At 36.9% G+C, this 13,105-nt stretch overlaps 2 protein-coding genes across 3 annotated transcripts in view; one reads left to right on the plus strand and one right to left on the minus strand.

Annotated features, from left to right (window-relative positions):
- Positions 1-13,105, plus strand: part of LOC119868539 (melanoma-associated antigen 9-like) — a 778,808-nt gene that overhangs the window by 306,581 nt on the left and 459,122 nt on the right. The gene's annotated exons all lie outside the window — the stretch shown is intronic.
- Positions 1-13,105, minus strand: part of GABRA3 (gamma-aminobutyric acid type A receptor subunit alpha3) — a 309,088-nt gene that overhangs the window by 34,754 nt on the left and 261,229 nt on the right. For both annotated transcript variants that reach the window (XM_038588582.1, XM_038588581.1), the window contains exon 8: positions 1,242-1,394. In XM_038588582.1, coding sequence (XP_038444510.1) covers positions 1,242-1,394 — 153 coding nt within the window. The remainder of the gene's footprint in view (positions 1-1,241; positions 1,395-13,105) is intronic.

Consider the following 13,105-nt stretch of genomic DNA (forward strand, 5'->3'; position numbering starts at 1 on the left):
TCAAAGCCTTTCTTGTGTAACCTTAAAACTCAAAATATTATTTACTAAGACTAGTAGTCCATCTTCCAACTAAACTATAACAGTATCAGTTCATGTGATTAACACTCCAATTTTTAGTTCCCTCTTCCATTTGGGTCCTTGAGTATTTCCTTTAATTTCTTATCAGCTAAGATATTTAAAAATAATGTTTTTTATATTTTGTCTAGCTTTTCTAGGATTTTGTAGAAGACTTTTCAGGGTGTGTAGTTTGTTATATTTCTAAAAATTGTTGACTCCTTTATAGATTCTGCTCTCTCCACTTCATTAGAACTTTTCAAGAACCAAGCATATCACCATACTCAACAGTCTCTACATGCTTCTTACCTAAAAAACACAGAATTTACACCAGATTATTATTTCCTGCTTTTTGAAACATTCTCCTCTTGACATCCATGCTATCACATCCTTCTAGTTTTTTTCCCCCTACTTTACAGGTTACTCTTTCATTTTCTCTACTGCTGTCTCTTCTACCTGACCTAAATACTGCTTCTTTCTAAGACATTATTTACTATTTAACTACACAGTATAGCTTCAGGATATTGGTAGGAAATATTGGCCTTCTGTGTGGGTACTCAGTATATCCATGTGTATGCCTCACAGACACCACTGCCATGAAGGGAAAACAAGCAGAAAATGTTCTATATGTTTTAAGTCTCCCAGGAGAAAATGCTAATGATGTATAAATCTCTTTTAAGACATCAGTAACTTTCTATTGAAGTAAATTTCCCTGATTGTGGGTACTATTGAAAAACCCTTCAAACTTCGTGTAGCATTTACTGATAATTTGTACTTTCAAAAAAGCTAGAGGAGAAACAGCAATGTCAGATGATTATAAAAAAAATGATCATAAAAAAGTACTCAATCCAATTCTCTGCTGTCAACTTAGTTTCCCACTTGTCACCATCTCTAGCTCTGCTCACTAATTTCCTCTTTTTCACTGAAGGCTCAGTCCCTCCCCAGTTCTTGAAGCAAACGTGACTGAGACAGGAGGCATTTTAGTAATCTTACTACTCCAACACTCTTCTTATTTCCACTTTTTTGTTAAGAATTCAGTTGCTTGAAACACCAGGATCTGATGTCTCAATTACTAACATTGGGCTGAGGCATTGCTCCCATCCACTTTCCTTATCCTTACTCTGACAGTCCATTGTATGACTTTGCCAATGCCCCCACCTGCTCATTATCCATAAAACAACACTCACCAAAGACCGTGCGGGCAGGGACAGATTCTCTGTTGAGCCAGAAAGACACTTGTGACAGAATGACAGTCATGATACATGGCAAGTAAGTCTGGATCACAAAGTAGCCAATTTTTCGTTTGAGATGAAAGTGGGTTGTCATGACGACATATTCTCCTGGAGAGAGAGTAAAATTAGGCAATACATAGCTGCATAAACATTGTTAAACCAAGGTGGGCTCCAATACATTCCAGCACCTCCCAAGTTCACATATCCAGATCTCTTTAATAATCATGAAGTAGTACAATTTTTTGTGCAAAAATGTATGCTAACACTGTACCAACACAGCTTGTTCAGAGCAATTTTGATACAGATTCATCCAAATAAATCAGTGTCTTAAATAATAATAAAAAACCAGTCTCTTCTACAGCATTTGCTATGTGATTGGCACTCTTCTAGCACTTTAACATTTAATATCTTAAAATACTTAACGTTTATAAAAATATTATAAGGTAGATACTATTGCTATCCTTATTTTATAGTCCAATAAACTGAGGCAAAGAGACATTGAACAACTTATACAAGGTTATCCAGCTACTAAGCAGTGGAGCCTGAATTGAAGGCCATATGAGTTCCACAGGTTATACTTTTTAAACCACTACACTCTGCTGTTTGAATGGACTTACAGAGTTAGAACCAAAAGTTCATATAGCAGAATGTGGGTTGGCATATATCACCCCATTCCAAAAGAATAGTGAACACTTACTTACTATGTGACAAACAACTTTGAGTGTTTTGCCTCTGCCCTCTCTCTCAAATACATTTTAAAAAAGTAAAAAAAAAATCTTCCACCTAGGCTTCCTACTTGTTATGGGTTGCATTGTGTCTCCTAGAAAGATATGGTGAAGTCCTAACCCTGAGGACTTCAGGATGTAACCTTCTTTAGAAAAAAATTAAAAAGGTTGTTGCAGGTATAATTAGTTGGGATGAGATCATACTGGAGTAGGATGGTCCCTAAACCACTATGACAGATGTTTGTATAAAAAGAAGATAGACACACACAGGGAGATATATGATGGCATGTGATGATAGAGGCAAAGATTGGAGAGATGCATCCATTAGCCAGGGAATGCCACAAATTGCTGGCAACCATCATTGACTTCTCTTTCTCCCTCCTTCTTTCATGCGTGCATCTATGTGCACACACAGAGGTATCCAATCAATCAACAAACCCTGACAGTTCCTTCTTAAAAAAAATTCATACTTTGACTACTTCTCATTACCTCCACTACTACCACTCATCTCTTCCCTAGATCCTGTAATAGCTTTCTAATTCTAATTCGTCTCACCCCCTTCAAAGCATTCTTAGTATAGTAGTCAAAAACGATCATATTAAAACATAAGTCAGATCTGGTCTCTCTATTGCTTAAGACTCCAGTGGCTTCCCATCTTTCAGAGTTAAAAAAAAAAGCCAAATTCCCCAAAATAGTCCCCAAAGGCCCATGCAATCTGATTGCTCTACTATTTTACTTATTAGAGCTTATTATTTTTCATCTCTCTCCCTCTACCCACATTTGGTTTTGGCAGGTCTCCCATAGGCAATTTCCCACTTTGTTACCCCACCCACTTCCTCATACCTAAGCATAGGAAGCAGCTCTGGTCATCCAAAGCTTAAGATACAATCCTTTTTTTTTTTTTTCCTTTTACGTAGGCTCCATGCCAAGAGTGGAACCCAGTGCTGGGCTTGAACTCATGGCTCTGAGATCAAGATCTAAACTGAGATCAAGAGTTGGATGCTGGGATCCCTGGGTGGCTCAGCAGCTTGGCGCCTGACTTTGGGCATGATCAGGGCATGATCCTGGAGTCCCGGGATCGAGTCCCGCATTGGGCTCCCTGCATGGAGCCTGCTTCTCCCTCTGCCTGTGTCTCTGCCTCTCTCTCTCTCTCTCTGTGTGTGTGTGTGTGTGTGTGTGTGTGTCTCATGAATAAATAAATAAAATCTAAAAAAAAAGTTGGATGCTTAACCAGCTGAGCCACTCAGGAGCCCTGATATACAATCTATATTGTGTGTGTATTCAGCTTCCAACTTGTTTATGTGAATATGGAAAATAAAAATTGGCTTATTTTTAATTTAGCAAAGAACTCTCATACAAAATTATAAAATGTGTTCTTCATTTTAACTTTGGAGTTTCTCTTTTCTTTTTCAATGCTTTTATTTCTGCCTTTGTTCCCTGTACTCATCTGCTCTTTCCTTCTCCCCATCCCCCTCTCTTGTCTGCTTGCATTTCCACTCCTTTCTCCCCCTATTCTTCCCTTCAGCCTCTCTCTCTCCAAAGAAAATGCACTGAAGATTTATTTTTAATGAAAGTTGGACTTTGATTAACTAGGACAATTTTTCCTCTTCCACATCTTAGTCTCATATCTCTAAACTCCTATTAATCCTGTATCTGATCATGTGGAATATTTAATATATAAAATGTATAATAAATATTATTCATAAATTGGGATCCCTGGGTGGCGCAGCGGTTTGGCGCCTGCCTTTGGCCCAGGGCGCGATCCTGGAGACCCGGGATCGAATCCCACGTCGGGCTCTCGGTGCATGGGGCCTGCTTCTCTCTGCCTGTGTCTCTGCCTCTCTCTCTCCCTCTGTTACTATCATAAATAAATAAATTTAAAAAAAATATTATTCATAAATTAGTTATATTTGTAGATCTAAAAGACAAAGCAAGTGGACTTTTAAAAAACTTATCAAATCAGGCATTAGTTTTAAATAACTGAATATATTTCCTTCAATCTTCTTTTATAACCTTCTTTCTTTCAATTTCTGTCTTCCTATCTCATTTCCAAAGAAGCAAAGAGTATGCCTAAGATGAGCAAGATGGTGAAATAGGACATCCCTGCTCCAGTATCCTATCACAAATATATAGATTAGTAATTATTTACAGACAATAATACCTTTGTTAAAGTCTGAGAACCAGGGGAGTAAAACTGAAGCATCCTCTTGGAGCACAAAATCCAAGACAAGCCACATTAGAAAGGTAAGAGAAATGGCTTCACTTCGCCACCTATTTCACTCCCCCAGGCCAGGCCAATGTAGCACCTAGAGGATTCCTCTGGGTCTGGGGTTTTTCTAGTGGGAAAAGGAGAGCCTAAGGCAGATAACCAGTTTCCCCCAGTATTCCAGAGTATTCCTGTGGAGGCCCATTTCTGTCTTGCCTACTGGAGGAATCAGGAAGGCTAGACCATTTGGAGTCAACTAGGAAGAAAGAAGGAGGGTGATGAAACTTACAGCCACCTGTGCTTGGATCTTGGCGGTAATACGGGGTCCCTGCTAGCAAACTTGCCTGATCAGAATCCAGCCAGCAGTCTGTCCCCACCTGTACAGGAAACTCAACCTCTGAAAGCAGCCTGCAACTCTGGCAAACAGATGAGTACAGGCAGAGGTACTATCCAACAGCAGAGTTTGGACCAGTAGCAAAACTCCAGCAGAGGCCTTACCTAATGGTGGTAGTCTAGACAAAACGATCATACCCCTTGATGTCCTGTCTCCACCTACCAAAATAGTGACCTGCACAGGTCTAAAACAGCCTGGCTGTCTTGCCTGGGGGTCATGGTGACCCCCAACTACCAAAATGGAAACCCCCACAGGTCAATACCTCCTGCTGCACTGCTGAGAGGGGGAAGGGATCATGGCATTCTAATCCCCAAAGTGATGACCTCCATAAGTAAGTTGAAACAGGCCCATTGTAATACCTAGGGATCCCTGCCCTCAAGCAGTAGAGCATGCCAGGGTTAACCTGTGTTTCAAAATAGTGCGGTACCCAACTGCTGCCAAGTAGCTAGTTCCCCATGCAACAGAGGCCTCCTGTGGCCCTGCTGAATAGTAGAGCATGGATCACTGAATCATGAATAGATAACCTAAACAGAGCAATATGGTACAAGGAGATATAATCAGTAATAAAGCAACTCCCAACAAAGAAACGCTGAGGACAAAATAGCTTCATGGGTAACCAAACATTTAAAGAATAATAAATGCTAATCCTCCTTAAACTCTTCCAAAAAATTGAAAAGGAGAAAGTGCCTCCAGAGTCATTTTAGAAGGCTAGCATTGCCCTAACACCAAAACCAGATAAAGATTTAGAATTAAAGAAAATTACAGTTGACTCTTAAATAATGCTGGGGTTAGTGGCACCAAAGCCTCACATGATGGAAAATCTGCCTATAACTTCTGATTCCCCCAAAACTTAACTACTATAATCAACTGTTGACCAGAAGCCTTACCAATAACATTGGATTAACATACAATTTGTATAAGTATCATGTACTGTATTCTTACAATAAAGTTAGGGAAAAGACAATTTTATTAAGAAAATCATAAGGATGGGATCCCTGGGTGGCGCAGCGGTTTGGCGCCTGCCTTTGGCCCAGGGCGCGATCCTGGAGACCCGGGATCGAGTCCCACATCAGGCTCCCGGTGCATGGAGCCTGCTTCTCCCTCTGCCTGTGTCTCTGCTGCTCTCTCTCTCTGTGACTATCATAAATAAAAAAAAAAAAAAAAAAAAGAAAATCATAAGGATGAAAAAATATATTTATAGTACTGTATTTATTGATACTATAAGTTTACCTCATCTATTTATAAGACAAACCATCTGTTGGTGCCTACATCAATACTGTCTTTATAATACAAAACATTATAAATGCTATACATGTAACTGACACTAGACATCAAAAATGAAAATGTGAAAAAGAAATTAATATTTATTTACAAATATAACAATTCATGCATTGATATCAAAGAAGCAGCAATGTGATTGCTTTATGGTAGCCTAGTATAATCAATACAATTGCTTCATGGTGGCTTAGCCCATACACTGATGAATGAATCATCATAACATTTTTATGGATACAGTATTATAGTCATATTCATAATGTGGTATTGGAAACACTGATACTTAAAAGAAAACACTTGCCTGTGATGATAGACTGATATGCATTATCTCCAATTAGAAGAGAGAATTACTGTATGTTAATGTAATTCTTTGAAAGCAAAGTTATAAAACAGAAAACTAATACATTATTAGTTTTATATAAAATATCACTCACTTCATGTTTATGTAAGGATTGGCTATCCACTTCCATGCAAGCCTTAACACAGGATGTTCTTCACAATGAATATTTAGGTAATGATGATGACACAATAATGTCTCATACAATTCTTGCTGTACAGTTATTAGATATTCACTTAAGGACACAAACACATAACAGATAAGTTAATTAACTATAGGCCATGATGATTATTTACTATTCATTAAGTAGAATTGGATCATTGTAAAGGTCTTCATCCTCCTTGTCTTCCAGTTGAGTACATGGAAGAGGAAGAGGAGGAATTGGTTTTTCTGCCTCATGGGTGGCAGAGATGGAAGTGGTGGAGGAGATAGAAGGGGGGGGGTAGGAGAGGCAGGCACACTCAGCATAACTTTACAGAAATACATTCTAATGTCCGTCTGACTTGTTTTTGTTTTCTCATTTCTCTAAAAACATTTCTATATGGTACCAATCCTTCTTCCACCACTTGCCTTAGTTTCAGTGTCCATATTATAGAAGGGTCCATGTCATAAAAAAGTCAAAAGCAGTCTCGAATAATTGGAACCCCTCCTCCAGATTGTCTAATGTCAATTTGTTTTCTGGCACTACTTCTACATCATCTTCCTCATTGTCTGGCACTGGTCAGAAGCACTCATCTCCATCAAGTTGTCTTCTGTTAATTTCTCAGATGTGGTGTCTATTAGCTCTTGAATTTCTACAAGATCCATATCTTGAAACCCTTCAATCCCCACTTTTTTTTTTTGCCATACCACAATTTCTTTCATTATTTCTTTGGTTCTATCATAAATCATGTGAAGTCATGCACAACATCTGGACACAGTTTTCTCCAGCAGGAATTGATTGTTTCAGACTTGATGGCATCTTCAGTGTTACAATCCTTCCAGATTTTCATGTTGTTCTCTGTATTGTTGATGATCTTTAACATAGAGTACCATGTATAATGAAACTTAAAGGTCCTTGTGACCTTCTGATGCTGAGGCTGAATTAGAGGTGTTGTGTTTGGGGGCAAGTAGACCACTTCAATACTTTTGATGTTGAACTTATGGGTTTCTGGGTGGCCAGGTGCATTGTTAAATATCAAAAAAAAAAAAAAAAACTTTAAAGACAGTCCCTTACTGACAAGGTACTTCCTGACTTCAGGGACAAAACATTGATGGAAGAATCCAGAAGAAGTGTTTGCCTTCTTACCATACAACAAAAAGACTGGCAGCTGGTATTGATCTTTTCCCTTTAAGGTTGGAGGGTTAACAGTTTTAAAGATAAGAGCAGTCTTGATCATAAACCTGACTACACTTTCACAAAACAGTAGAGTTAGTCTTGTCCTTCCCATCCTTAAATCCTGGTGTTCCCTTATCTTCCTTACTAATAAATGTCTTTTGTGGCATTTTTTTCCAGATAGGTCACTTTCATTTTGTGCATTAGAAATTATGCATTAGAAACCTGTATAGGCAGATATCTTTTTTCCTTAATGATTTTTTAATGGTGTCTGGGAACTCATCTGCTGCCTCTTGGTTACAAGATCTCTTTCTCCTGTTATTTTGACATTTTTAAAGCCAAAATTCTTTCTAAAATTATCAAACCACCCTTTGCTGCCATTAACTTCCCATACTTTAAGTACTTCACCTTCCCTTTACTTTAAATTGACATATAATGATTTCACTTTTTCTTAAATCATATTACAGATATGCTTTTCTTATAGCAATCCTGCACATAAAAGCTGCACTTTCAATGAAAAAAACAAAGATATTTCACAAAAAATACAAGGTTTTTACCTGCAGATGTGGTTGCAGTGATACCTTCACAAATTTCCTTTTTTCTTTTTGTAATGGTCCTTACTTATGTTGGGTTTATTTACCTTGAAATGGTGGGAAACTGAAGCTGTAGACCTCAGTCTATGGTACATTATCAAGCAATTGAACTTTTCTTGTAATGTTATGACTTCTCTGCATCTTAGAAGCTCTCTTAGAATCACTAGTGGCACTTTGTATGGTTTCCATGGTGTTACTCAAGGTATTGCACTAAACATGATGAAAAATATGCAAGAACCATGAGAGATCACCTTCTACTGTGACACACAATTTACTGTAGAGACGAACTGCTCACAGGGAGATGATTAGTATCACATAGTGTTTTAAGTGGATACTCACAACACTTGATCTCACTATAAGAGCAACAGGAGGTGGCTATAAAATTCTTAATATAATGCAGTATGTACTGTGGTTAATTTTATGCAGTTATGATTTAACACTGCATCATTACATTTGTTTACATTTCTTTCAACTGTGAATGATCCCTGAGCCATTTCTGTATATGTGCATAACTTTTGATAAATTTTAACTTTTTATAATATATTTGTATATATTTTATGGTAGTAAATAAAAACATAGACTAGTATCTACATATATTTTGTGTATTCATGACATATCAAACTTATTCTTAATTTTTTTGATATTCTGAGGCTATGTGGTTCATCTGTGAGTTTCCTCAAATTGTTACAAATCTCCAGATATTTTTCCAATATATTTCTTGAAAAAACCCCACATACAAGTGGAATCATACAGTTCAAACTTGTGTTGATCAAGGGTCAACTGTACAGGCCAATATCCCTGAAGAATACAGGCACAGAAATTCTCAACAAATACTGACAAGAAATTCAACAGCACTTTAAAAGAATCAAACACCATGATTCAAGTGGGATTTATCCCTGGGATGCAAGAATGGTTCAACATTTGCAATTCCATAACTGTGATACATCACATTAATAGAATGAAAGAAAAAAATCAAATGATCATTTCAACAGATGCAGAAAAATAATTTAACAAAATTCAATATTCATTCATGATAAAAAGCTCTTAACAAATTGAGTATAGAAGAAATGTACCTCAATATAAAAAAGTCCATATATGGCAAGCTCACAACTAACATTGTACTCAATGGTGGGTTGAAAACGTTTCCTCTAAGATCAAAAGAAGACATAAGTCTCCACACTTAGCACTCCTTTCAACATAATACTGAAAGTCCTGGCTGGAGCAATCAGGTAAGAAAAAGAAATAAAAGGCATCAGAATTTGAAAGGAAGAAGTAAAATTGTCTCTCTTTGCAGATGACATAATTTTATATATAGACAACCTACAGAATGGGAGAAGATACGTGCAAATGACGTATCAGATAAAGGGCTAGTTTTCAAGATCTATAAAGAACTTATTAAACTCAACACCAAAGAAACAAACAATCCAATCATTAAATGAGCAAAAGACATGAAGAGAAATCTCACAGAGGAAGACATAGACATGGCCAATATGCACATGAGAAAATGCTCCCCATCACTGGCCATCAGGGAAATACAAATCAAAACCACAGTGAGATACCACCTCAAACCAGTGAGAATGGGGAAAATTAACAAGGCAGGAAACCACAAATGTTGGAGAGGATGTGGAGAAAGGGGAACCCTCTTACACTGTTGGTGGGAATGTGAACTGGTGCAGCCACTCTGGAAAACTGTGTGGAGGTTCCTCAAAGAGTTAAAAATAGACCTGCCCTATGACCCAGCAATTGCACTGTTAGGGATTTACCCCAAAGATACAGATGCAATGAAAAGCCGGGACACCTGCACCCCGATGTTTATAGCAGCAATGTCCACAATAGCTAAACTGTGGAAGGAGCCTCGGTGTCCATCGAAAGATGAATGGATAAAGAAGATGTGGTTTATGTATACAATGGCATATTACTCAGCCATTAGAAATGACAAATACCCACCATTTGCTTTGACGTGGATGGAACTGGAGGGTATTATGCTGAGTGAAATAAGTCAATCGGAGAAGGACAAACATTATATGTTCTCATTCATTTGGGGAATATAAATAATAGTGAAAGGGAATAGAAGGGAAGGGAGAAAAAATGGGTAGGAAATATCAGAAAGGGAGACAGAACATGAAGACTCCTAACTCTGGGAAACGAACTAGGGGTGGTGGAAGGGGAGGAGGGTGGGGGTGGGGGTGAATGGGTGACGGGCACTGAGGGGGGCACTTGACGGATGAGCACTGGGTGTAATTCTGTATGTTGGCAAATTGAACACCAAGAAAAAATAAATTTATTATTAAAAACACAAAAAAACAAAACAAAAAAAAATAAAAGATTATACTCTAGGGCAGCCCGAGTGGCTCAGTGGTTTGGCGCCGCCTTCAGCCTGGGGTGTGGTCCTGGAGTCCCGGGATTGAGTCCCGCATTGGACTCCCTGCATGGAGCCTGCTTCTCCCTCTGCCTGTGTCTGTGCCTGTGTGTGTGTGTGTGTGTGTGTGTGTGTGTCTTATGAATAAATAAATAAAATCTTTAAAAAAGATTATACTCCAAAATATATAAAGAGTTCTTACAACTCAATAGCAAAAAAAACAAAACAAACTAAAAAATCCAATTAAAAATGGGCCAAGGACCTAAATGGAATTTTTTGAAGACATACAAATGGCCAATAGGTTCATGAAAATGTGCTCAATGTTACTAATCATCAGGGAAATGCAAATCAAAACCACAATGAAATATCACCTCACACCTAATAGAATGGTTACCATCAAAAAGACAAGAGATAACAAGTGTTAGAAAGGATGTGGATAAAGAGGAACCCTTGTGCATCATTGGTGGGATATAAATTGGCACAGCTATTATGGAAACTACTATGGAAGGTTTTCAAAAACTTAAAAATAGAAATAGAATATGATCCAGCGGGCTCACTTCTGGGTATGTCCAAAGGAAACAAAATCAGTATATAGAAGAGATATCTGCACCCCTATATTCATTGCAGCATATTCACAATATTCATGACATGGAAACAACCTAACTGTCCATCACTGGATGAATGAATAAAGTAAATGTGATATATAGTTAAACACACACACAAAGAGTACTATCTCAGCTGTAAAAAATGAAAAAATCTTGCCATTTTTGACAATATGGATGAACCTAGAAGACATTATTGAGAGTGAAATAAGGCAAAGACAAAGACAAATACTGTGTGGGATCTAAAACAGTTGTAACCATAGAAGCCCTGGGTGTCATGCTATATGTTGGCAAATTGAACTCCAATAAATTTTTTTAATAGCCTAGATACTTTCTGTGGGTGAAAAAATCACAAGTGAATGTTTAGAAAGCTTAGCAAATTAATTCACTGTGTCAATTAACTGACTAGGTTCTCTTAATATAACTCTGATAATTTTGTATCTCTTTACATACTCTTCTCTACCTAAGCAAGAACCAAAGCTTTGATCAGATTGGAAGATTTTTTTTACAATTTCTTCATTTTATTTCCACCCTTACTCTCAGCTTACTATTAAGCTTATTAAGTACCATCTGTGCTGTGTGTGAAATATTGAAGGGTACAATATAAAACATAAAATGCATAGTATTCACAAGTTAGTTTTTATCTATGGATTAGAAATACAGAACTTACTATTAAGCTTATTAAGTACCATCTGTGTTGTGTGTGAAATGTTGAAGGGTACAATATAAAACATAAAATGCATATGTATTCACAAATTAGTTTTTATCTATGGATTAGAAACACAGAACAGTTCAGCAAATTAATGCTTTATATAACTGAATATATTTCTATAAAGTGGATCATTATATTCCCCCTCTTCTTGATGCCTCTCTTTGTGTGTCTGATTATGAAAGACGACCCTCTAAGTGGTTTGGGGAATTTTCCCCTGCCTTTGCATTCCAGCCTATTAAGTTCCATTTGTGTTAAATGTGAAATATTTGACAACACAATGTAAAACACATTCACAATTTAACTAGTATCAAAGGTTGTGAAAGACACAAGAAGATTTTTTTAAATAGCTTGGCAAATTAACTCATTATACTGAGTGGATATATTTTCTTAAATTTGTTCATCTTTCAATTCTCTTTTTCTGTTCCTTGTACTTTTATCTTTCCTTCTTTATTCCTTTCATCTCCATCTCTCTGACTTGTCTTTGTGTCTTACTCTTATTTTCTGATTATTTATCTAGACTACATGTCTAGAAACATAATATATACAATGACAGTAATAAAAATGTTATTCTAACAAATGGTCAAATTTCTAGGAATGGAAAAATAAGATCATATATCCATATCCTCTACTTAGAAAATTAATGTAATTTTGCCAAATGAGAGAAAATGGAATTGGTGCTGAAATAGGGAATGGTATGAACAGCTAAACACAGAGTTTGAGGACTTTTTATTCATTTATTTAACACAATATTGAATCTGGAGCAAAGAAGAGGAGTCCTCTGCTTAGAATTACATGCATATCTCATTTCATTTACTTGATTATTTATCTTATTGAAGTATAGTTTACATAAAATGTTATATTAGTTTTAAGAGCACAAAAGAGTGATCTGACAATACTATACATCACACAATGCTCACATGATAAGCGTAGTTACTGTCACTATACAAAGTTATTACAATATTATGAACTATATTCCCTATGCTTTACCTTTCATCCTCATAACATATTTATTTTATAATTAGAATTTTGTACCTCTTAATCCCCTTCATCTATTTTGCCCATAACCCACCCCTTCCCCTCTGGAAACCACCAGTTCTCTGTGTTTATGAGTCTTCTCTATATCTTGTTAATTTCTTTTGTTTTGTTTTTAGATTCCACGTGTAAGTGAAATCATGTGGTATTTGTGTTTCTGTTTGACTTATTTCACTTAGCATAATACCCCCTATGACCATCCATGTTGTCCCAAACGGCAAGATTTCATTTTTTATGGCTGAGTAATTTTCTAGTATGTGTGAGTGTTT

The sequence above is a fragment of the Canis lupus genome, chromosome X, assembly GCF_011100685.1.
Source record: "Canis lupus familiaris isolate Mischka breed German Shepherd chromosome X, alternate assembly UU_Cfam_GSD_1.0, whole genome shotgun sequence".
NCBI lineage: Eukaryota > Metazoa > Chordata > Mammalia > Carnivora > Canidae > Canis > Canis lupus.